General features: G+C 41.9%; 1 protein-coding gene across 1 annotated transcript in view; it reads left to right on the forward strand.

The window, feature by feature from the left end:
* KATNBL1 (katanin regulatory subunit B1 like 1) overlaps positions 1–26377 on the forward strand; it is a 42316-nt gene that overhangs the window by 13149 nt on the left and 2790 nt on the right. The window contains exons 2-8 of the mRNA XM_061611481.1: positions 11332–11459; positions 16297–16337; positions 17701–17983; positions 21970–22088; positions 22480–22530; positions 22616–22705; positions 25341–25430. Coding sequence (XP_061467465.1) covers positions 11346–11459; positions 16297–16337; positions 17701–17983; positions 21970–22088; positions 22480–22530; positions 22616–22705; positions 25341–25430 — 788 coding nt within the window. The 5' untranslated portion in view covers positions 11332–11345. The remainder of the gene's footprint in view (positions 1–11331; positions 11460–16296; positions 16338–17700; positions 17984–21969; positions 22089–22479; positions 22531–22615; positions 22706–25340; positions 25431–26377) is intronic.

The raw sequence follows: 26377 nt of genomic DNA on the forward strand, positions 1-26377 counted from the left end.
GTATCATCAGTGTACTGCTGACACCTTGCCCCAAATCTCCTGATGACCACTCCCAAGGGATTTCATGTAGATCTTAAACAACATGGGAGACAAGTTGGTACCCTGCAGCACCCACAGCATAACTGCCAGAGGGCTGAAAAACAATCACTCAATACTTTTCTCTGAAAATGACCCTGGAGGTAGGATCAGGACAACTGTAAAACTGTGCTTCTGATACCCATCTCACCGAGTCAGCCCAGAAGGATACCGTGGTCAATGGTATCAAAAGCCGCTGAGAGACCAAGTAAGAATAACAGGGTTGCACTCCCCCTGGCCTTCTCCCTAGAGGTCATCCATCAGGGCGACCAAGGCCGATTGAGTCCCATAACCAGGCCTGAATCCAGACTGGAATGGATCAAAATAATCTGTTGGCTCAGAAGGATACCATGGTCAATAGTAAATGCGAGAGTACTTGCAATTGCTGTGCCACAACCTTCTTGATTACCTTCCCTAAAAGGGGTATTTGCGACCAGGCCGTAGTTGTCACAAACGAGTGGGTCCAGGGTGGGCTTTTTCAGGCGAGGTCGGATCACTGCCTCTTAAAAGTGTGGCTGGGACCACTCCCTTCTGTAAAGATGTGACCACATCCTGGATCCACTTGGTCATTCTCCCTCAGCAAGCTTTAATAAGTCAAAAGACATGCTGCTGGTCGCATCGTAACAAGCACCTTGTCCACGTCATCAGGCCGCATCAACTGAAACCATTCCCAAGAATTTTCAGCAGACTTTTCACTGGACACCTCACTGGGGACTACAGTAGATGTGGATGGGGCATCAAGATTGCTACAGAGCCAAGCAGTTTTGCCCTCAAAGTGCCTTGCAAACAATTCACAGTGGGCCTCCAAAGGTCTAAAACTCCATTTCCTGGAGTTGATGTCAACAGATCCCTGACAATACGAAAAAGCGCCACTGGATGGCTACTTGAGGATGCAGTGGTGGCAGAGAAGTGGGCCTTCCCTGCCCTCAGTGCCCCACAGTAGGCACAATTATGTTGTTTTACCCATGCTCGATCAGCCTCACAGCACGTCTTTTGCCACTTGCGCTCTAGCCGTCATCCAGCCTGTTCCATTGCCCTTAGTTCACTGGTGTACCAAGGTGCAAACTGGGCTCCACAAAGCTGGAGAGGGTGCTTGGGGGCAACCATGTTAAGGGCCTGGCGATTCTTATTGTTCTACAGTATGACAATGGTTTCAACAGTCACCTGCTCTAACTACAGGGAACTCCCCGAGGGCATTCAGGAATCCAGTAGATTCCATTAGTCTCCGGGGGGGGGGGTAGACCATCTTACTCTGTCCACCACCCCTGCAGGGGAGGATTGGAGCTGTAAGTTTAAAGTTCACTAGGAAGTGGTCTGACCATGACAATGGGGTGACAATGTTTGAGTTACATTTGAAAACAAAACACACCAGGTGCACACCCACAGGGCAGTTGAACTTTAATGTGAATTTGGAACTAATTATGCTTACATGTTTTTCCTGGCATTTACATGACATTGTCTTCATCCAAATGCAAAGCCATACTTTTTTGCCATTGAATCCTGATTTTTCTGAGCTGATAAAATTGCACAGTTGCTTGAATGTTGGGCATACTAGCTCACTTTGACGTCACATTTTTGTGGTCTGTTCTTTCCATGTATGGTAACATTTCATTGGGTCCTTTCTCTATCACCCCACCCCTTACTTCTGTTTGCTCGTTGCCTGAGCATAAGCTAGCCATTTTGTTTCCATTAGCTCAAAGGATGCAACCATTCAGTGGTTGCTGAATGCATATCCACATTGCATACATAGGTTTTTATTTCTAATACAGCTGTTTTGTGCAAAACTGCACTTGCGCGAAACAGATGTATTAAAATTAAAATTGGTCTTTCAGGATATAAAGAGCAATTTGCAATTACAGAAGGCAGGGAAGGAATAGGGGAAAGAAAAACACTTCATCATTGTTTACATCCTTCACCCTTTTCTTTCTGGCCATAGCTCTGTGTGCGTAAGAAGCAGGCTTTTTTTCCTTTTTAATAAACAAGTTTTGCACAGATATGATCCTTCACAAAACTGATGTATTAAAAATAAAAATTGTCCCACCTTACAGGTCTGTTGTTCTCACAGAGATGCAGGTGTGGGTGAGCAAAGCCTAATCAGACTAAGCCAGAAGCAAGGAAATCCTTGGACCACAGCTTTAATGGCTAATTGGCATTTTTGTTGAAAAATAGATCCCACCAAGTTGCATGAGGCTTACTCCTAAGTAAGCGAGGGCAGCCCTGGAACACTTCCTTGCAGCTGGACTCTTGGTGCTCTTTCCTGGAAATAAACTCATTTGAGAAATTGTATGAAGTTTATTTCACAGTAAATGCAAACAGCACTGTTGTGCAGCCTCCACCTTCACTCAGATACACAGAAAAATTGAATCTGCAACCCATTGTGCAATATAATGCACCCTTGTGGAAATGCTCCATGTTCATTTTAAATACCATGTAAACATCTCAAAATTATTTCCAATAGGCAAAAGTGCTTGAACTAAAATATTTATCATTGATATTTTAAATAAAGTGCAGTACAATATTGTTTAAATGTTCAAACAAATCCAAACCTTTATTTAAAAACTACTTTATTGTAATAATTGTCAATAGACATCCTTAACTTATTCACTTGGTTCTGCTGATATTCCACACATTCAATTCCAAGGGCAGCAGACATTACAGATATATAAATATAACAATATAAAAGATAAAAGTGAAAGATCTTGTGCCTGTTCATAATATGTCTTCACTCTTGTATTTGAGGACTAACTGTAGGTGACCGGGAATTCCATGCAGGCAAGCTGATGGAAGACAGATGCGGCAGTCTATTTCTCTTATCACCCAGCGTAGAAATACGAGCCCCTGCCAGCCCCCAGAATGCTAGTAAATGTTTTTGCAAGCTAGTAACTTTGGGGGGCTTATTTATAAGGCTAAAATAGGGCATGTCACATTGTGATATTATGTGAAATGAAGCTGCCAAGATTGACAAGATAGATTCCTTGTACTTCTGTTACTTCTGCACAGGTGTTAACATTCAGAAAAAGGCAGTGGGTTGACCAGAATTTCTGCCTCCTTATTTTTCTTGCCTGGTTCTATGCTTCTGAAGAACCATTTTTAAAGATGCTATAGCTGTGCTTCAGTCCAAAGACAAACAATCGGATTACCTATTTATAGACTACACAAAGCATCTTTGCAATGGAATATTGCCCTCCATACTATTTTGTTACCTTTGGCCCCAGAGGATGATTGTACTGATCTAGAATTAATTGTAAGTATTCCCATGGATTATTTTGAGAAAACAAAACACAAACTTATAGGATGTGGGCCACAAATCACTGATTTCAATGCATATTAAATTCCTATTTAATTTATAAAAGTAAAATACTTCATAAAACTTAATGGTCTCATGCTAGGTTTCTAACTTTCTGTTCTTACTTTTCTGAAACTAATTTATATTAGTGTTATTAACTGAGAAGTTGTAAAGCAGTGCTGGACTGAAGAAAACTGTTAAGTGTTCAGTTAAATCTTGACTGTGTGTAGCTTATGGCAGAGACTAGTATCCAGGCAGATCTCCTTGAACAACAGGAGTATTGGGGACAAAATTGTAATACCATAGCATGAAATATTTCAAAATATGTTTCAGTATGTTCTTTTTATAAAACTGTTCATTCTGTTGGTTTTCTCTACCGATTTGTAGATGCACTACTATCAAATTAGTGTCTTTTCTTCTCAGTGCTAGTAGGTAGCACATGCAGCAGTTTGAGAAGTTGTTGTTGTCCCTTTGTGTCCTTTCAACGTGTAAGTATGTACAAAACATAAAATGTAACCTTACAGCCCCAAGGTTCATGGTGGCCTGGGTGTAAAGCAAAAATCTCCTGGGGGGGAAGGGCAAGATAAAAATAAATATTCCATTCCTAGTGCTGTGTACGATTTATTTATTTTTATTACATTTATACCCCACCTTTCTTTTCATCATAGAAGCTTAAGGTGGCTTACGTATGGTTCCCAGGCGGTGTCCCATCCAGGCACTGACCAGACCTAACCCTGCTTAAGCTTAGCAGGGTGCTGGCCTCATGTGCCTTCAGACCAGTTTGTGCATTCCTTAAACAGATATGAAAGCATCTAAAACACTAAACTGACTTTTGATTTATTTGAATATGAGGAGATGGCAGCAATGAGAAAAAGCATTGGCCTTAGTGTTTGCAGATCATTGGACAGAATGAATCTGTGTGCATTGACATATTTTGAATATTAAGAACATAAGAAGAGCCTGCTGGATCAGGCCAGTGGCCCATCTAGTCCAGCATCCTGTTCTCACAGTGGCCAACCAGGTGCCTGGGGGAAGCCCGCAAGCAGGACCTGAGTGCAAGAACACTCTCCCCTCCTGAGGCTTCCGGCAACTGGTTTTCAGAAGCATGCTGCCTCTGACTAGGGTGGCAGAGCACAGCCATCATGGCTAGTAGCCATTGATAGCCCTGTCCTCCATGCATTTGTCTAATCTTCTTTTAAAGCCATCCAAGCTGGTGGCCATTACTGCGTCTTGTGGGAGCAAATTCCATAGTTTAACTATGCGCTGAGTAAAGAAGTACTTCCTTTTGTCTGTCCTGAATCTTCCAACATTCAGCTTCTTTGAAAGTCCACGAGTTCTAGTATTATGAGAGAGGGAGAAGAACTTTTCTCTATCCACTTTCTCAAGGCCATGCATAATTTTATACACTTCTATCATGTCTCCTCTGACCCGCCTTTTCTCTAAACTAAAAAGCCCCAAATGCTGCAACCTTTCCTCACAGGGGAGTCACTCCATCCCCTTGATCATTCTGGTTGCCCTCTTCTGAACCTTTTCCAACTCTAGAATATCCTTTTTGAGATGATGCGACCAGAACTGTACACAGTATTCCAAATGCGGCCGCACCATATATTTATACAACGGTGTTATGATACCGGCTGTTTTATTTTCAGTTCCTTTCCTAATTATCCCTAGCATGGAATTTGCCTTTTTCACAGCTACCGCACACTGGGTCGACATTTTCATCATGCTGCCCACTACAACCCCGAGGTCTCTCTCCTGGTCAGTCACCACCAGTTCAGACCCCATGAGCGTATATGTGAAATTCAGATTTTTTGCTCCAATATGCATAATTTTACACTTGTTTATATTGAATTGCATTTGCCATTTTTCTGCCCATTCACTCAGTTTGGAGAGGTCTTTTTGGAGCTCTTCGCAATCCCTTTTTGTTTTAACAACCCTGAACAATTTAGTGTCGTCAGCAAACTTGGCCACTTCACTGCTCACTCCTAATTCTAGGTCATTAATGAACAAGTTGAAAAGTACAGGTCCCAATACCGATCCTTGAGGGACTCCACTTTCTACAGCCCTCCATTGGGAGAACTGTCCGTTTATTCCTACTCTCTGCTTTCTGCTTCTTAACCAATTCCTTATCCACAAGAGGACCTCTCCTCTTATTCCATGACTGCTAAGCTTCCTCAGAAGTCTTTGGTGAGGTACCTTGTCAAAAGCTTTTTGAAAGTCTAAGTATGTCCACTGGATCACCTCTATGTATATGCTTGTTGACACTCTCAAAGAATTCTACTAGGTTACTGAGACAGGAGTTTCCCTTGCAGAAGCCATGCTGGCTCTGCTTCAGCAAGGCTTGTTCTTCTATGTGCTTAGTTAATCTAACTTTAATAATACTTTCTACCAGTTTTCCAGGGACAGAAGTTAAGCTAACTGGCCTGTAATTTCCAGGATCCCCTCTGGATCCCTTTTTGAAGATTGGCGTTACATTTGCCACTTTCCAGTCCTCAGGCACGGAGGAGGACCCGAGGGACAAGTTACATATTTTAGTTAGCAGATCAGCAATTTCACATTTGAGTTCTTTGAGAACTCTCAGGTAGATGCCATCCGGGCCTGGTGATTTGTCAGTTTTTATATTGTCCATTAAGCTTAGAACTTCCTTTCTCTTTACCACTATTTGTCTCAGTTCCTCAGAATCCCTTCCTGCAAATGTTAGTTCAAGTTCAGGGATCTGCCCTATATCTTCCACTGTGAAGACAGATGCAAAGAATTCAATTAGCTTCTCTGCAATCTCCTTATCATTCTTTAGTACACCTTTGACTCCCTTATCATCCAACGGTCCAGTCGCCTCCCTAGATGGTCTCCTGCTTTGAATGTATTTATAGAATTTTTTGTTGTTGGTTTTTATGTTCTTAGCAATGTGCTCCTCAAATTCTTTTTTAGCATCCCTTATTGTCTTCTTACATTTCTTTTGCCAGAGTTTGTGTTCCTTTTTATTTTCCTCATTCGGACAAGACTTCCATTTTCTGAAGGAAGACTTTTTGCCTCTAAGAGCTTCCTTGACTTTGCTCGTTAACCATGCTGGCATCTTCTTGGCCCTGGCAGTACCTTTTCTGATCTGCGGTATGCACCCCAGTTGAGCTTCTAATATAGTGTTTTTAAACAACTTCCAAGCATTTTTGAGTGATGTGACCCTCTGGACTTTGTTTTTCACCTTTCTTTTTACCAATCCCCTCATTTTTGTAAAGTTTCCTCTTTTGAAGTCAAATGTGACCGTGTTGGATTTTCTTGGCAATTGGCCAGTTACATGTATGTTTAATTTAATAGCACTGTGGTCACTGCTCCCAATCAGTTCAACAACACTTACATCTCGCACCAGGTCCCGGTCCCCACTGAGGATTAAGTCCAGGGTTGCCGTCCCTCTGGTCGGTTCCATGACCAATTGTTCTAGGGCATAGTCATTTAGAATATCTAGAAATTTTGCTTCTTTGTCATGACTGGAACACATATGTGGCCAGTCTATGTCCGGGTAGTTGAAGTCACCCATTACTACCACATTTCCTAGTTTGGATGCTTCCTCAATTTCATATCTCATCTCAAGGTCTCCCTGAGCATTTTGATCAGGGGGACGATAGATCGTTCCCAGAATTAAATCCCTCCTGGGGCATGGTATCACCACCCACAATGATTCTGTGGAGGAGTCTGCCTCTTCTGGGGTTTCGAGCTTGCTGGATTCAATGCCTTGTTTCACGTATAGAGTGACACCGCCACCAATACGTCCTTCCCTGTCCTTCCGATATAGTTTATATCCAAGGATAACCGTATCCCACTGGCTTTCTCCATTCCACCAGGTCTCCATTATACTCACTATATCAATGCTCTCCTCTAAGACCAAGCACTCCAGTTCTCCCATCTTGGTTCAGAGGCTCCTAGCATTAGCGTACAGGCACTTGTAAGCAGTGTCCCTCTTCAAGTGTCTTTGGCACTTGTGGTTAGGCCTGTGGTAATTTTGCCCTTCTGAATTTATATCCTGTGCCCCTGCTCTCACAATGCCTACTTCTAGGCCTACCCTTTTTAAAATTTCATCATTTCTTTGGTCTTTATCCCAGGGGGGAGGTTTATTCCAAACCAGACCTTCCTCAGCTCCTGTCGGGTTTCCCCCCTCAGTCAGTTTAAAAGCTGCTCTGCCACCTTTTTAATTTTAAGTGCCAGCAGTCTGGTTCCATTCTGGTTCAAGTGGAGCCCGTCCCTTTTGTACAGGCCCGGCTTGTCCCAAAATGTTCCCCAGTGCCTAACAAATCCAAACCCCTCCTCCCAACACCATCGTCTCATCCACGCATTGAGACCTGTGCCTGTCTGGCTGGTCCTGTGCATGGAACCGGTAGCATTTCAGAGAAAGCCACCTTGGAGGTCCTGGCTTTCAGCATCCTACCTAGCAACCTAAATTTTGCTTCCAGGACCTCACGGCTGCATTTCCTCATGTCATTGGTGCCAACGTGCACCATGACCACTGATTCCTCCCCAGCACTGTCTACCAGACTATCTAAATGACGGGCAATATCCGCAACCTTCGCACCAGGCAGGCAAAACACCTTGCGGTCTACACGCTCATCACACACCCCACTGCCTGTATTCCTAATGATTGAATCGCCCACTACAAGGATCCCTCCACCCCCTGGAGATATATCCTCGGCACGAGAGGATAGCTGCTCATCCCCCAAGGAATGGGTCCCTTCTAAGGGATCGTTTCCCTCTTCCTCAGCTGGATGCTTTCCTTCCCTGAGACCATTGTTCTCCATGATAGCAGGAGAGCTATCATCCTTGGAGGTGGGACACAGCTATAGTGTCCCTGAAGGCCTCATCCACACACCTCTCTGCCTCTGTCAGCTTTTCCAGTTCAGCCACCTTGGCCTCAAGGAAATGAAGTCGTTCCCAGAAAGCCAGGAGCTCATTGCACCGAGAGCACACCCACAACTTCTGTCCAACAGGCAGATAGTTGTACATGCTGCAGGCGGTGCAAAACACTGGAAAGCCCCCACACCCCTGCTGGCTTCTTACCTGCATAGTTTTGTTTAAGGTTTATTACGTTAATGGGTTGGGGACTGTGGTTTAGTTGAGTGAATATTCCATGCATGACTAACATGTATTGGGTGGGGGTCTAAACAAGGAAGTTGAGGGCTTTAGTTACTTCTAACAGCCTGTACGTGTGCCCTAAATCAAGTGGATATTTGGCTTCCTGGCCTGAGGTTCCCCAGGCCTACCATAGAGAAAGAGATGTCAGGACTAGCTCTTGGCTCCCAATCTGATCTATAAGAGTTCATGGGGAGGGAGAATTTGGGACTAGATATGCAGCCAGGTGCACAGTCTGCACCAAATCTTAGTGCTAAACTTTATTGAGGAGCCTTTGGGACTAGCAGTGCAGCAAGCTATTCCCAGTTGCTGTATGGGAAAATTCTAAAATAACCTTTTCCTCTCCTGTGCCTTTGTCAGCACTTTTCATGGTTTCTAACTTTTCCTTATAGGAGGGCTTTGGAGATATGCAGCCCATGTCAGTAGGGGGTTTGGTTTTTTTGCTTACAAAGTATTCTTGTCTTTTTCTGCACCCTGGAAAGGCCCCCAAATATGGAATATCTGCTATCTTGTCTTTTAAGTGGGCTTTTTCTGCTGCCCTTGTGGTTGGCATGGAGCCATTCAGTTCACTGTTTGAGGGAGTGAGAAGCTAATAACAAACTATCAACTTTGTGGTAAACAAGAAGGATGCTTATCATTTAGATTTGGAAAAGTATTTGGTGCTCACTTTTATGCTGAAACAGAAGGCATTCATGTTTCTGGAGAGAAAATATTCAGACAATAAATATGGGTTGTGTCTAGTGGTCACATAAGTGGAAGGCAATTTGTGTTACCATCAGACACAGACACACACACACACACAGGTATTTGACATTCCCGTTAGTTTCATGATCTCTTCAGAGCATAGGGAACTGACTTTTTTGTACAGAAATAATCACCATTATCCACATCATTGCAGAATAACAATTATGAGATATTGAAAACTGAGATAATTCAGCATGAATATGTCTGTCTACAGAACATAGGCCTACTAATTTAAATACTCTGAATGTTACTTAACTTTTTAAAGTTACTTTCATACAGTAGATCTATATATATGATAGTACAGACACTTGAGCCCCAATCCAACTATAATAGAAATCCTATGACAATGGTTGAAAGCCTGTGCAGGTTTCCTTCGGAGTAAGACCAATTGAACTTGGTGGGATTAGGATTGGGTCGCATTTCCCAATGAAATTGGTGGGATAAGTTAATTGTTATTTCATTTGTTGCATTCATATCAATCAACTTTAGGCCTAGTCAACACAATTAACAGAATGAGGTGGGACTGAAGTGATGAAATGGACTGTATCATGATATATGAGAGATCATTTTTTTAATGATCCCCTACAATGGAGAGGAAAAACCATGCAAGTAGAAAACTAGCACAGCAGGATTGGCTAGAACCGTTGGCTCTGATACAGTTGTTTTTACTTGTAAGGAGTGTTTTGCATCAGGGAACATTCAGATTACAAATGGGAGACACCATTTTTTTAGTGATTCATTGCATTGTGCTGTGTTATGATGCGCCTTCTCATTCTACTGTATGTGTAGACGAGGCTTTTGGTAGCAGTCCTGACCACTCCACTTCTCTGGGAGTAAGCCAAACTGAATTCACTAGGACTGAGTAGACATAGTATTGTGCTGTTAGTCATACAGGTACCCAGCCAGCTGTGACTAATTTCCATCACCTGTCCCTCTTTGGAGGGATACATAAGCCGGCTGGCTGAGGTGGCCTGGGTTTTTGTCTTTTGTTTTGTTGTTGTTTTGCTGCTTTTTTTTTTGCTTTTTTTTCTTTTGGGTGCCATTGGTTTTAGCTATGGGTGGGTTCGGTTTCGTTTTATATTGTAGTTCTTGGGTTTTTATGTAGTTTGTCTGTTGTATTTTACTTTATCTTGTACGCCGCCAGATTGTGCGGCCAGATAGGCGGCCTAGAAATAAAATTTATTATTATTATTAACTATAACTGGGTTGAGACCTTGAAGAAGTAATTGCTACTCACCTAAAATGTATAGATGAATAATTTATTAAGAAATTGAGAGCATATACTGTAATGTTGCTAATATTTAAATATTTAGTTTCAATATACATTAACTTTTATTTTACATTAAAACATGATTTTGCTTTGTAAGCTACCTTGGAGCAGATCAGACAATACTTCTCCCTGATTTGGCACATTTGTATGGAAGGAAATGAAGACACCTGTCGTACCTCTGACATCCACATAGGACTGTAACATGCAGATATGGCCAACACAGAATAGCCAATGTACATAGGTCAAAATAGTGAGGTCAACTTCCTTGGTAAAATCCTGATAATCAGCTGTACAGTTTTGACACTGGAGTTTACACTGCTAGGTCATAGATTAATGTTACAACTCTTCATAGACATGCTGGGATGTTGGACAAGCAGGGATGCTTGTGCTTCCTTACATGCATCAGCTGGATCAAGGAGAGGTATTATCCAGTCAGGCCCCTTATATCTTTGTTGGGTAGAAAGATGGGATAAGTTTTTAAATAAAAATATTTCTGCTGCATAGCAATTCTAAACCATGGATTTATGTTGTACATTGCCTTGCTATACTTTTATGAAAGTGTGGTGTGAAAATATTTAAATAATCAACAGTGTAGAAACTTCAGTTGTTCTTATTGGACTGAATCACTGTTGAGGATTTTTTAAATCTCTGTTATAATATCCCTGAGGCATGACATAATTAATTACTTCTTACAGATGTAGTCTGGTAGACTTCCATGTATAGTGTGTACACTATAGATTGCAAGTAATAAATGTTTTTATTAAATTACATAATTAAAGTCTTAAGATTGACAGATAATGTTAATTATGTAAATTAACTTTACCTTTGTATTGGAAACCAGGGATTTTGGATATTATGGCATCTGAAGCCCAAAATGTTAGAAAACGAAACCTACTGTACATTGACAGTCGTCCTGTTGCTCTCCCTAGAAAAAGGAGCTCTCATTCCATTAATGAGAACATGAAGGAGGTAAGCTTTTATTTGTTTCATCTAAACCATATAACTGGTTGTGAGTCTTTTTTCTCAGTGTGTCCTCAGAAACCCAGCATCTCTGTTAACATCATCCCTGGTGAACATTTCACCCTTTCACACTCGAGTTATTTTCATCATGGGATATCATCTCTATCAGGTTTTCTATGTGTGCCTAGTCTATAGCCCGCCACTGAGGTGGTCAACCCCAGAAATTCTCAATATACTCTTGCCTTTGTCTGTTCCCTCCCTGTCCTGTTTGGCGGTGAGGAACGCAGGCTCACACTTCTCAGTAAAGCTTTCTTGTTTTATTAAAGTTACATCAACCTTAAATGACTTTCGACTCATACAGCTCTCTGTGCTTTCTAGGAACTATTCCCCTGCCTGACACTGACTAACCTACTCTCCAGTTGCAGATGTTGACTCAGCACCCCTTCCTTGTCTCCCCCCCCCAAACAGGCTTCCCTTTCGCACACAAATGTTTGCTCCTTCAAAGTGGCTGCCATTGCTCTTCGCGCCTCTGAATCCTGTGGGAGTGGGGGGCGAGGGGCTGGACCTCAACTTCCCCCTCTAACTAAGGGGGCCTGGCCATCTGGGCGGGTGTGGGAAACTGCTGCACGTCTGGCTGGGAATCTGCCAACTGGTCAGGTGTCTCCTCCGCCACTGGAGCAGGGGGTGTGCCCTTGACAGCGTCCTCTGACAGCTCTCCCTGTGTTCCCACAGGGGAAGGAGGAAGCTGGGGACATTGCAAGACCTCCTGCCTCAATCCCTCGCTCAAGTCCTCAAAGTCATAGAGTCCTCCTGCCAGCCCTCCCCTTTGACCTGGATCACAACACACCCTTTGTCTGAGGAAGCACTGGCCAGTTAGTCCTTTGTTGGAGAAACCTTTCTCTGTTCTCTTCCCTCCAGTTATTACCCACACCTGGGTTTAGTTCAGACTCCTGAAACCTGCCTCTTTGTCTCTTTTTATTTGTCTCTACTCCACCTGTGTTTGACTCCCTGTATGTTCCACAAACTCCACTGTTTCTCCTTTCCTATTGCCCACGCCTCCCTTCTGCCCTGCTATCCCAGTAGCCTTTGCATGCGCATGCACACATTCTCTCTCCCCCCTCTCATACCTTCTAACTTTCCTTCTTCTGTATCTTCACAAATGCGCATGCTTCCTAAAGCACACTCAGTTTCTCTTTCTCAGTCCTGCTCCTCTTGGTTCTTCACTCTTTGTACTTTCACACATCACCTTGAAGTCTCTGTCTCTTTCTCCATTCCATACTTGCAAGCTCTCTCCTTGTTGTACCTTCCAACAGCCAGTCATTCTCCTTGCATCCTCTCTCTGTCTCCCTGCCCAGTTGCTCTGCTGCTTCATGCTCCTTTTCTGTCCGCTTCTCTCTGGTGTCTGTCTTAAGTTGGTGAGCCGTGAAACCCCCACTGCCTGCCTGCAATTCCTTTTATCCTCCTGCAGGTTGGATGCATCTGCATCCTCAATGTCCTTCTGAAGGCCAGCTTCAGGGCTCTGCCCTTCACTTTCCAGGCAGATCGCAAGCATGGGAAGGCAGCTCCTCCACCGATGCTCCCTCTCCTCATGCTGGCTTTCTAATGCAACACAATATGATTGTTGATTTAGGAAAACTTACACATCTAGTTCTCTTGTTGAATCAATGGATGTTGTGAGTGATCTCCCATTTGGAGCTGTAAAGGGTTATTAGCCCCAGAATTAAAATCAAGAACTGTAGATGCCCAGTACCTCATATTTCTTTTATAGCTTTTGTGATTTTTTAGAAATTAATTATTTGCACTTATATACCATCCTTCATCATTTCCATAATCCTAGGACAGGTTATAAAATAGTAACATTACATAAAAGAATAAAATGCAACAATATAATAATAATAAAGCAGATTCACAAAGTTTACAAGAGGTAACCCCCAGCAAAAGCCTGCATGAATAAAAATGTTTTAATTAGCATCAGAAGCTAAACCATGACAGCCCAAATCATATTTCTGAAGAGATTGGGTTCCATAGCTGAGGCGCCACCACAGAGAGGTCCTATCCCAGATCAGCGCACAAAGAGCTTTTGTCTATCAGCAGGACCATGAGGAAGGCCTCTTCTGCACATCTTATTACACAGGCAGGTTGAACACATAATTGTAATTTTAAAAAAGAGCATCAAGTCATATCTGGATTTGTATTAACCTTCAAAGATTTGGGTAGGAGAACCTGCCTTGGAATTAGTGGGAATTGAGGATCATACCTTTCCTTTTTCTCCCCCTCCCCACTTTTTATACACTTTCCGGCATTAATGTTTGAATCTAGCAAGAAACACTACAGTCTGCTACATGCTGCCCATAGTTCATCAAGGATGTTATTCATTATATTTTGCCTCTCTTTTTACATAAAGATTAGTTTCCAGCATTTATTGAAGATGAGTTACTTGTTCAAATTAATCAAAGCTGAAGCTTTCAGAGATAATGGAGAAACACCCTTATACACCTTATATTTTGATCCTGAGTTGCCCTTCCATAAATGGATAGAAAATTGTGCATTCTTCCCCCAGCGTTAACCCTGTAGAGATTCCCTTTTTGCTCCAAAGCAGATTTCAGGGAGCTACAGGTAAAAAGGTGAATCGGCAAAAGCCACTCTCCCCCCCCCCCCTCCCACCAGCAAGAGTATTTCATGAGTGGAGTTGCACTCACAGGCAGTTAGGACACAAATGTCTGAGACTTATAGCTAAATTATTGCTCGGGGGAAATTGCCCAGTTTGTCAGGAGCGGGTTAGAGAGGGTTAATTAGGCTAATTTGCAGAATAGTTTACATCAGAAAAAATTCTGATGCTGTAAGGAGTGATCCAATTTAGCAAGTTTATTTTACTTTTATTTTGTTAAAAAACCCTTCAGTTGGCATCCATTCATTGTTACTAATGAGTTTATGAAACAGATTTTTTTCTGCAGAAAGGTTAAGCGCTTTTTTTTTGCCCCACATCAGTGAAACATTAAATGTTACATAAGAACATAAGAAGAGCCTGCTGGATCAGGCCAGTGGCCCATCTAGTCCAGCATCCTGTTCTCACAGTGGCCAACCAGGTGCCTGGGGGAAGCCCGCAAGCGGGACCCGAGTGCAAGAACACTCTCCCCTCCCGAGGCTTCCGGCAACTTGTTTTCAGAAGCATACTGCCTCTGACTAGGGTGGCAGAACCTCTTCTGCCAAAACAGAACCTCTTCTGCCAAAACAGATGCCATCATGAAGGGGGTGTTGTTGGTAGTCTTTATAAATGGCTTCCAAGAATGCATGTAGATTGAATTGACAGCATTATAAAGACAAGAGTATGCTTAGCTGATCTAGAGGTAGTAGGTACAGAAAATGACAGCTAGTTTCTAGAAATATTCTTAGACAGGTAGTCCTGGATGCTACTGATTCCTGATAAGTATATCTAGGCTTCTTACTAGCCCCAAAGCTATGAACCTTGATAATAACAGAATGGAAAATTGGAGAACGGAAAATATCTTCCAGTGTGTGCAGTATGGCCATATAGTTATTGTACCATAAAAGATTTCATCTAAATACCTACCTATTCCAACATTGCTGGGAAATATTCTCACTAATTTACCTAGTAGTGTTATATTAGCACGAGTTCTTTATAACTGAATTTTATGGTAAGATCTACTTTACCATATTTTTTCCTTCCCCACCCCTCCTAGGGGCTCATTTCTTTGTTCCCATGTTAAATGGTGTGGGATGATTCAAGTCATGGAGCATGATTGTTGTCTATGCATTCAGTTGAAGAAGAAAGCTTTCCACATTAGGGGGTGAAATGTGTAAAGTATAAAAAGGTAAAGGTGTCCCTACACTTCTAGTGCGAGTCGTTTCCGACTCTTAGGGTGACGTCTTGCAACGTTTACTAGGCAGACTGTATATATGGGGTGGGATTGCCAGTTCCTTCCCCGGCCTTTCTTTACCCCCCAGCATATGCCAGGTACTCATTTTACCGACCATGGATGGATGGAAGGCTGAGTGGACCTCGACCCCTTTTACCAGAGATTCGACTTCCTCTTTCCTTTGGAATCGAACTCCGGCCATGAGCAGAGCTTTCGGCTGCGTTACCGCCGCTTACCCTCTGCGCCTAAATAAATAAATAAATGAATGAATGCATAGGACCCGAAAGACTAATGATGGGGGGAAAGAGTGTTGACCCCAGGTGATACTCTACATATTTGATAGCAGCAATGTAATTAAGAAATGAAAAATCAGTTTTCTCAACATCATGCTGTCCACTTCCACAAAGATTGCAAGTGAAAGCACCCTTACAATTTGTAACACCAAATGTAGCAACAGAAATATTGTTTGTATTAATACCTGGCCTTTCCATCAGAAGTCCCAATGAGTCAGAATACCAAATATTAAAACTTTCAAATGCTGAGCAGTCTCATTACAACTATATTGATAATATGACAGATACTAGCTGACTTGATGTACTGAAGAAGCCAACCTCCACAATGTTACTCTCTCTCAACCTATTAATATTTATCCCAGACCCTGGCCATCAAATGCAATCTTTTTCCCTTTCATCAGTCAAAAAGATTCACATTATAGTACAGGCTGTAGTTTACTCATACCTCTGATGTCATAATCCCACCTCTTGCCATGGATGTCACAATATCCTGTCCATCTAGATGCTCAGAGGAGCCATTAGTTGTTTTGCACTGCCACAGCAAAAATAAATGGATTTCCCCAGATACCAGTTGTGTACTGCAATTTGAAACAAGGTGAAAATACGTAGAAAAGGGTAAACTGAATTAATAGTTTTTTTCATTCATAGTTATAACACATATGCTGTTTATTCTAGGGTAAGAAATCTGCAAAACATTTGGCTTCTTCTACAAGCAGGTAAGAGCTGCTTCTCTTAAGCTTGGAGAGAGAATTACGCAGTTGTCTAATTTAGACGAGTCCTCTTATCAATGAACCTAACATAAGAAAATAAGAAGAGCCTGCTGGATCATGGCCCATCTAACGCTCCATATAGTCCAGCATCCTGTTCTCATAGTAGCCAACCAGTTGCCCATGGGAAGCCTGTAAGCAGGACCTGAGTGCAAGAGCACGTTTCCCCTCCTGTGGTTTCCAGCAACTGATATTTGGAAGCATACTGCCTCCACCTATTAATGGCCTTTATTCTCCATGAATTTGTCTAATCTTTTTTAAAGCCATCCAAGATGGTGGCCATCACTGTCTCTTGTGGGAGTGAATTCCATAGTTTGTGCTGAAGAATACTGAAATATCATTTTTGGTCTGGTTTCTTAGCACTGAGTTTAGCAACAGCCAAGATTTGTTCCTGATTTACCACTCTTTGTTTGTCTGGAGCAAGACAAACCCCAAACCTAGGTTTGGATGTAATGCTATGCCAAACCATGGCTTAGTTCTGGGTTATGTAGCAGCAGAAGGCTTGTGGGTTGGGGAGTTAATGAACACCATTTTTACTCTTGAGTACCTGCATGGTCACTTGTTCACACTTAGCCATAGGTTGGCTCAGCTTTATGTAACTGGGCCAATATCTTTGGTTTTCTAGCAAATAAGTGAATGCTGCATTTCTTCCTCACTCTACCCTCCATTGCTCATTTCTAATCAGGGTAATGATGCATTGGAGATAGTAGCTGCCTTGGTGTGTCAGAGAGGTCTGGTCAACTTGAGATCTGCCATGTTAAATGCAGCCCAGTAATCATGTATTGTGGTCTGTCAGTTGCTTGACAAAACACCTCCTCTCCCCGTGCCCTGGGTTTTGCTGCTTGCCCCCAAAACAGGCATTCAAACACCTTGTTGGCCAGTATATGTGGCTACTGAGCTACATCCAGTGTAGCAGGTCACACATTTTACAAACCTATGTTGGAGAAATATAACTACTTCAAATGTTGATGGGGGGTGTAATCAAGATACTGTAGTCACTATCTTTTGTACATTGTACTGTGCATTGGAGATGCATGGGTGTGAACGTTTTCAGAAACTCAGAGGATATCTCCTTATATGGGTTCTAATTCTAACACTCCTTACCAATCTGATTGATGAAAGTGTTTCCTATGTAAATGGAATTGCAGGCTTGAATTGTGTCAGTTTAGTACTTCTGTAAAAAAAAAAGTTCTAAAAGTCAATGCAGGATGTTTTAGTAACAAAAATCCTACTGCAAAATATCTCAAAACATTGCATGTACTATACTTAATGTTTTAAGCTAGATACTAAGTTACCTGTCTTGTTATTGCAGAACAACTGTTGGACAAACTGTGACCAGCCCCCATCCTCTGATCAAAGTAGTATATTGCAGAAGACAAGCTCACTATTATTCTCCAAAGCCTTGTTTCAGAAAGAAACAGCTCCCTAAAGTCAGGGGCTGTGACATGGCAAATAAGGAAAATGAACTGGCATGTGCAGGTAATCTGCCAGCAAAATTGCCTGCTGATGGCCGTACATTCTTACTAAATTCCAGTGATTCCGGATGCTCTCAAACAGAAAGCCCATCATCAAAATATAGTGGATTTTTTTCAGAAGTAAGTTAAACATTATATGATACTTGTTTTAAAACAAAGAAATGGAATTTCAAAGCCCCTGTTAGGAGAATGCCAGTGAACTTCTTTCTGTTACATGCCTGTGTTGCCTGCCTTCCTCATATCTAAGCTCTCTGGACAGAGGGTTGGTAATCTTGTGTCATATTTAATCCAAAGGTACATCAATTTCAAATGAGCCGTGGTTTCCTCTTATCCTTTTTGTGACTCTCTGTAACTTCAGAAATAATAGAATATTTCAAAGCAACATGATGACAAATAAGAACATGAAAGCTAGTATGATCAAGCACAGGCCAGCTCCAGCTCCTGAAGCTACTTTTCCTGGCTTCTAGTGGCCCTGTCAATGCTCAATCAAGGTGTGTTGCTAAACTGCTTCTCTTTCTTACAAATGTAAAAAAGAATGTGTATAGGTGCCTTATGCACTTTTCTGAAAGGGCCATCACCTCTCTCATTTGTTTCATTCATTCTCTCACCTTTGTTATGCCAATGTATCTCTCTTAGCCTGGCTGAGGGTGACTAGTTTTGAGGAAACAAATGCTACTCTCTTTCTGTATATACTTTTCCTTTTCTTTTAAATAAACGTCCATTTTATAATTGGTGTGTATTGCTTGAAGCTGATGATTCCTAAATTCAGTCCTTGATTGCTAGATGCTACTGACTACTGTTGATTAGTGGGGGTTAATGCACTAGAACAGAGAGAGTAACAATAGATTTGTTCTAGGAAACTCTGTTGGTGTTCTGGGGTCCCCTTTCTCAGAGTAGGAAGCTGGAAAGGGGTGATGGCAGTTACTACCGTAAACTTAATCCTGAAAGGAGGGAGAGTTTGCCTGGGAAGCAGAGACCCAAGGGAGTTGGGACTGTTCTCAGAAGCAAAGAACCCCCCTTGGAGTGCTGAGGCCAAGGGACCCAGGGGGGCAATCTTTGACAGGCATGGACCCGATACTAAATCAGGGAAAATTGGGAAGCTGTTTTGAACTTCATAAAAGGACAGTAAGATAATGCATATAGTTTGTATTACTGTTTTCATAGTCATTGTCATCATTATCATTTTTATAGCATATACTTTGTAATGAGATTATTACAACTCTGTTGATTCTCCTTGATCTCTCTGCGGCTTTTGATACCATCGACCATGGTATCCTTCTGGAGAGGCTTGTGGAGTTGGGTGTTGGAGGTACTGCTTTGCAGTGGTTCTGCTCCTACTTGACGGGTCGTCTCCAGAAGGTAGTGCTTGGGGAACATTGCTCGATGCCGTGGGTCCTCCAATATGGAGTCCCACAGGGGTCAGTTCTGTCCCCCATGGTTTTTAACATCTACATGAAGCCGCTTGGTGTGGTCATCAGGAGTTTTGGAGTGCATTGTCACCAGTATGCTGATGACATGCAGCTCTACTTCTCCTTTTCATCCTCTTCAGGTGAGGCTGTCAATGTGCTGAACCGTTGCCTGGCTGCGATAATGGACTGGATGAGAGCTAATAAACTGAGGCTCAATCCAGACAAGACTGAGATGCTGTTGGTGGGTGGTTTCTCTGATCAGATGGTGGATATTCATCCTGTTCTCGATGGGGTTACACTCCCCCTGAAAGAGCGGGTTCGTAGTCTGGGAATACTCTTAGATCCTTCTCTGTCACTCGAGGCTCAAGTAGCCTCGGTGGCACGGAATACGTTCTACCAACTTCGGTTGGTGGCCCAGCTACGTCCCTATCTGGACAGAGAAGATCTCACCTCAGTTGTTCATGCTCTGGTAACCTCTCGATTGGACTACTGCAATGCGCTCTACGTAGGGCTGCCTTTGAAGACGGTTCGGAAGCTACAGCTGGTGCAAAATGCGGCGGCCAGACTAATAATGAGGACCAGGCGGTCTGAACACATAACACCTGTTCTAGTCCGCTTGCACTGGCTACCCATATGCTTCCGGGCCAGATTCAAAGTGTTGATTTTAACCTATAAAGCCTTATACGGCGCAGGACCACAATACCTCTTGGAACGCCTCTCCCGATATGAACCTGCTCGTACACTGCGCTCAACATCGAAGGCCCTCCTCCGAGTTCCGACTCACAGAGAAGCTCGGAGGATGGTAACAAGAACTAGGGCCTTCTCAGTGGTGGCCCCCAAACTGTGGAATAGTCTTCCCGAAGAGGTGTGCTTGGCGCCGACATTGCTATCTTTTCGGCGCCAAGTTAAAACCTTCCTATTTTATCAGGCATTTTAGCTTTTTGTAAATATGTTTTAACTGGTTTTAGATTATGGATTTGCGTTTATATTTTTTGTATTGTTCCATGTGATTTTATTGTATTCATTATATTTGTTGTACACCGCCCAGAGAGCTATGCTAGTGGGGCGGTATAAAAATTCAATAAATAAATAATAATAATAATAATTAGTTTATTTGTATGTCGATTTTCCACAAGACTGTGCTGAAAGCAGTGTACATAATAATTCATATCATAACATAAATAAATAAATTCAGCAGCTTAAAACCAAACATAGAAATAAAATACAAACTCAAATAGATCTGATTCCACTTGAAGAAGGCAGCATTGTAGGGGATGTCTCCGTAATTAACCTACACAAATGACCAGCCACCCCTTACTCCTGGCACCATTCATCCCATCTCTCACCTGGGTCTGCTCACAGGCCCTTTCCTAGCTGTCATCTGTGGGTGAATGCCATGTTTCCTTCAAACATCATACACATTCAGCCCCTTGATGTCAGTCTGTCTTCTCTATTGAACACCTCGTATAGCACTGTCTTCAAGGCAGTAGCTTTTTATTGGGCTCCAGAGCAGAGGGGCAGTGCAAAGCAAGTTAATCTGCAGGCATGCAATCCTGTTTCCCTTTTGAGAGGAAGCACATTTGTTCCTTAATCACCACCCCCATAACTGATGACTTAATGGAATGTAAGCACACATATCCCATTCAAGTAAAACATTGTTAACCCTAAATTATTATATTTTTCTGTGGTTGGATCTAGACTTTACATAGGTGGAGTTCTGCTAATGGGACACTCTTCATCACTGCCTTCTGGTGGGCGGGCAGTAATAGAAAGGGAGGTTTTGCTGGTTGCTACAGGGGAAATGGGGGTGGGAACGACAACAATTCCCCCTTTCATTAAGTAGAAACCTAACTTTTACTGGACTGGAGGCCTTTCCATGAATAGAAGTCCTTCTGTTTGCCTAAGGACAATTCTGGATCCAGCCCTGGTGGTGTCAACTTTATTAAGAGTGGGTTTTCAGTTTTTCTGCAGGGTCTTAACAGAGACAAAATTTAGATACATAATGGAATTTATCAGAAGTCTCTCTCCCCCCCCCCTTCTAGCATTGTACGACTCAAGGAGATGATAGGTGTGTGTTTTAAAGTTTAAGCTTCTATTATAGCTTGATATAATTCTCCATTTTTACTATTTCTTTACAGATAATGAGAGTACAACTGGGGGAGGGGGAGGGGCAGATGGTTCCAGTTTCCAGATCAGAGTGGAGAATAGAGGTTATAGATACAGAAGTACATCTAGTGACTAGAACCTGTTAGTAATTTGACATGTTATCGAGATGCCTGCCAAAACTGAAAATTGCTTCTGGGTGCAAATGCAAGAACCGCATCACTTTGTTGCTATCCACCACTGGAAAAACACACAAGTATGCTGTGACTAAACTCTGTCTTCTCTGTAAAAGACAGAACACAAAGGCTACACACTCTGCTGTAACGCCAGTGGGGGGGAAATCAGCAACATTTTGTGGTTCCCTTCTCTCCAGAAAGGAAATACAGCAGATGTGTGGAGCTGGTTTGGGCAATGACTCTCTTGCCTTATTACTTGTAGGGATCATGTAACAAACATGTTTAGTAAGGCTTGGATTCTTATTTTTATTGTCATATAGCCTGTAAGGAGCTGATTGAATTCATGAGACCCAGCAGGATACGAAAAATATAGAACAGTTGTTGGTTCATGATGGCTACATTGTTCCTATGTCTCCAGGTTTCAGAAGATCATGATACTATGGCACAAGTTCTCTTCAGTAGAAACCTCCGGCTGAATGTAGCTTTAACTTTCTGGAGAAGAAGAAGTATAAGTGAACTCGTAGCCTATTTAGTGAGGTAAATATGGAAATGATTACTGGCATAATCCAATCCACCATGGTACTTGTGTGTGGAAGATTCCCCCTCCCGCAAAGAGAGGAGATTGTATGGGAATGTAAGAGGTGTGCACAGACCTCCCACTCACCTTAATGACCCATATACTACTTTTGCAAGTGTCCATTGATGGGGGTGAGCAGAACTCTGAAGCTTGCAGGGATCCAACACAAATGCTGTGCTTGTGGTGTTGTCCTAAAGAGTTTTGTAAGTCGTTTTATTTTTTTAACAGCAGCAACTCTTAGCGTATTGTGTGTTTGCACTGGTTCATTAAAATACTGAACTTAAAAGTTTCAAGTCTAGAAGAATTACATGGAGCTGTATCTAATGGTGTATTTTTTACTGATGTTTCTAGGATACAAGATCTGGGTGTTGTGGTAGACTGCCTTCCTGTTCTTACCGGCAGGTAAAAAAATAATCTAAGGAGGGTGTTAATGGAGCTCAGATTTTAAAAGTGTAAATTTATGTATACTAACATTACGTTGTTTCAGCTTACAGGAAGAAAAACCATATATTTCTGTGGGCTGCTGTGTAGACCTTCTACCATTAGTTAAATTACTACTTAAAAGCAAATTTGAAGAGTAAGTTTAATATATAATTCTCTTTGTGTGAATGTTTAGATGCTGATGAAATAAATATCAATCTTTCTTAACACATTCATATAATTACACGTTTGGAATGGGACAAAAGATAATCTATTCTGGCCTCTTTGTGCTAAGAGGACTGAGGGCTTCGGCACTGAGACCATCTCGGTTGCCCTGTATGATGGATGATGTGTTGGGACAAAGATGCGAGGAAGTGTGTTCCTGTTGATACTCCTTGACATCTCAGCTGTTTTTTATACCATTGACCATGATATTTTTCTGGAGGGCTTAGCAAGGTTGGCATTTGGAGGCACTGCTTTCCAGTGGTTCCACTCCTATCTGGATGGCAGACTCCAGAAGGTGGTGGTTGTGTGATGTTGCTTGGCCCCATGGAATCTCCAGTGTGGAATTCCTTAAGATTCAATTTTATCACTCATGCTGTTTAACATCTACATGAAACCTTGAGTCATCTGGACTTTTGGAGTGTGTTGATGACACACAACTCTATTTCTCCTGTACAGTTCAAGCAGGTGTGCTGATGCAGTGTCTAGCCTCAAAAATGGACTGGGTGATAGCCAACAAACTGAAGCTCAATCTAGACAAGACTGAGACATTGATAGCTGATGATTCCTCTGACTGGATGAATGAGATGCATCCTGTTCTGGATGGGGTCACACTCTCCCTGAAGGAGAAGATCCACAACTTGGATCCAACATTGTTGCTGGAAGTTCAGGTGGCCTCCCTCACACAGAGTGCCTTCTAACCAACTTTGGCTGGTGGCCCAGCTGTGATCTTATCTGGATGGGGATAGCTTTGCTTCAGTTGTGCATACTCTGGTCACCTATAACATGGATTACTGCAATGTGTTGTATGCAGGCCTATCTTTGAAGACTGTTTGGCACATGGCAGCCAGACCGCTAACAAAAATTGGAAGGTGTGAACATATAACACCAGTTTTGGCACAACTTCACTGTAGTCAACTAGTTTCTGGGTTCAATTCAAAGTACTGGTTTTTACTTTTATTAAAGCTCTATGTGGGTCAGGACCCCAATACTTAAAATACCATATTTTTCCCATATAACCCGTCATGGACACTGTGTTTGCCATCTGAGGCCCTTCTCTGTTTGAAAAAATGGAAATGGACTGCCTTCAAGTCAATCCCGACTTATGGCTACCCTATGAATAGGGTGTTCATGGTAAGCGGTATTCAGAGGGGGTTTACCATTGCCTCCCTCTGAAGCTACTCCTCCCCAGCTGGCTAGGGCCTGCTCACCTTGCCACAGCTGCACAAGCCAGCCCCTTCCTTGTCCACAGCTGCCAGCTGGGGGGCTCCTTGGGACTATGCAGCTTGCCCACGGCTGCACAGGTGCCAGGGCACATAACCTCTGAGCCACTCACTGTGGGGGTGATCTTTAGCTGGCCCTTGACACCCAGGAGACACGAGCAGGGATTTGAACTCACAGACTCTGGACTCCCAGCTAGGTTCTTCTCCCCACTGTGCTATACCAGCTGCCCTTCTCTGTTTACCATCTCCAAAAAAGCACTGAGGATGGCTACCAGAGAAGAGTCATTCTCTGCAATAGCCCTAGAAACCCCTTTTGGAATGGATTCCCTAGGGAGACAAGCCTTCCTCTTTCAACAAGACTTTTAAGTTGAGACCTTATCCCAGTCCGCATCTGTGTTAGAATTGCTTTTTAATATGTGTTTTGTTTTTTTTTAAATGTCTTTAACCTTTATTGGAAAAAGATGTTTTGAAAGTTTTTAAAAAAAATGTTTTTAAAGATGTTTTGTTTTAATGTATTTTAAAGTCTGTTATGATGTTTTAAAGTGTTTTTAGTGCTTTTGTTTGCCGCCTTGGGCTCCTACTGGGAGGAAGGGTGGGATATAAATAAATAAATACCAAATTTACTGTAATTTTGGCACCAGATAAAACCATGTTTATTCTCCCAAGCATATGGGCAGCTTTAATTATATTGAAGTTATAGTTACCCAATACAGGCTTTAGTTTATTTATCATTGTTACAGTATTAATACTGTGCATTGTTTAACACATTTGTTTTATTCTGTTTATATAGTATATTGCTTTTAAGATTTTGGTACAAAGTGATATACAAGTCTAATCAATCAATCAATATAAGGCATTATTATCTATATGTGCATACACTCTCAACCTTCCTAATCTTGATTGCATACTTTCTGCTCATAATACACCAAAAATAAGTCATGTTGGATATGCCCATCCCAATTGAAAAAGTAGCCTTAACAAAGCAATCTAAATTGGTTCATTTGGCTTAATTCAGTTTACATGGAAAGATGTACAATGAACAAAAGTCTCAGGTTGCTAGCCAGAGCAATCTAGAACAAAATTTCTTCCAAATACTTAATGAGGTGATTAGTTGGACCCTATGTATGAAGCAAAACCCTTCCACTTGGCTTCAGGAGAAAATGTTCATGACACTCATCCACATATAGTGGAAAGATCCTTCTGTAACAGCCTTCTCAATGCCAATTTCCTCCTGTTTCTGTAGAAAAACATTTTGCTAATTAATTGCCTGTATATGCCAATGCTTTCTCAGGGTTAAATTCCTCTGCAACATTTTTTTGTAATATATGTAAAAAAAATTCATTTCAGATACGTGATCGTTGGTTTAAATTGGCTCCAGGCTGTGATTAAGAGGTGGTGGTCAGAGCTTTCTGCCCATTCAGACAAAATAGAGGATGGGTAAGCTATACACTTTATAGCACCTAATGTGATTGCTATGTGTCTTGTTTTTAAATTCACTATTTTTTGTTTTGGAATTACAATTGCAGAGCATTCTACTGCTTGGCAGAATATTGCTGTTGAAATTTCTGTATTACCTGAAAATGCTTAGTTTCATATAATACAATGTACTATATGCACTATTCTTAAAATGTGAATCTCCAAACATGATTTATAACTGAAAACTGCAATAGTGTGACATTCATTCTTGTTAAGAGAAGATGATAGGAAGAATGATGTTGCACAGTTGGCTTTCACTTATACATTGGGATTTTCTCTCCCTCCTGCATGCCCACAAAATCTTAAACAGATTTTGGGGGTGCACAAAGGGAGTACAGGAAAGAGAGGAAGGGCAAGTTCCATTGCACAAGTGGAAATCCATTGCACAACCTGGTTGGCGTCATTGGATGTAACCCCAAATATTCAGTTTGTTCTTGCAAAAATATATGCTACCTTATGGCCCTCAAAAAAGCCCCCAAAGCAGTTTACAAACAGAATTATTTTAGCTTTTATACATAACTGAGGCTTTGTAAAAGAGAAGGGTAAACATCAGGGTTTACTTTAACCTCAATTTTCTTATAATAAAATGTTGAAAGAATTATGGGAACTTGTGCTTCATCAGAAGATTATGGTTTTGTAACTATTTTGTGACGTGCTGAAAATTGGTGTGGTTATTTACCTATGAAGATGTTTATTAACAGTGACAGGTATACTTGCTTGTCTTTGAATGTTTTTGTTTTAATTTACAGTACATAGAAAACATTAATTTACAACTTTATTTTTGAAAAAGAAATTATCCCTGGACTCAAGGACAATGTCTCTAGCTGGATATGCCCCTAGACCTGAACAGCTTTAATGTTAACGTTCAGTCTTCAAAGAAGCTTAGTTCTCTGAGGAGACATAACATT

This window comes from Rhineura floridana, chromosome 2 (genome assembly GCF_030035675.1).
Source record: "Rhineura floridana isolate rRhiFlo1 chromosome 2, rRhiFlo1.hap2, whole genome shotgun sequence".
NCBI lineage: Eukaryota > Metazoa > Chordata > Lepidosauria > Squamata > Rhineuridae > Rhineura > Rhineura floridana.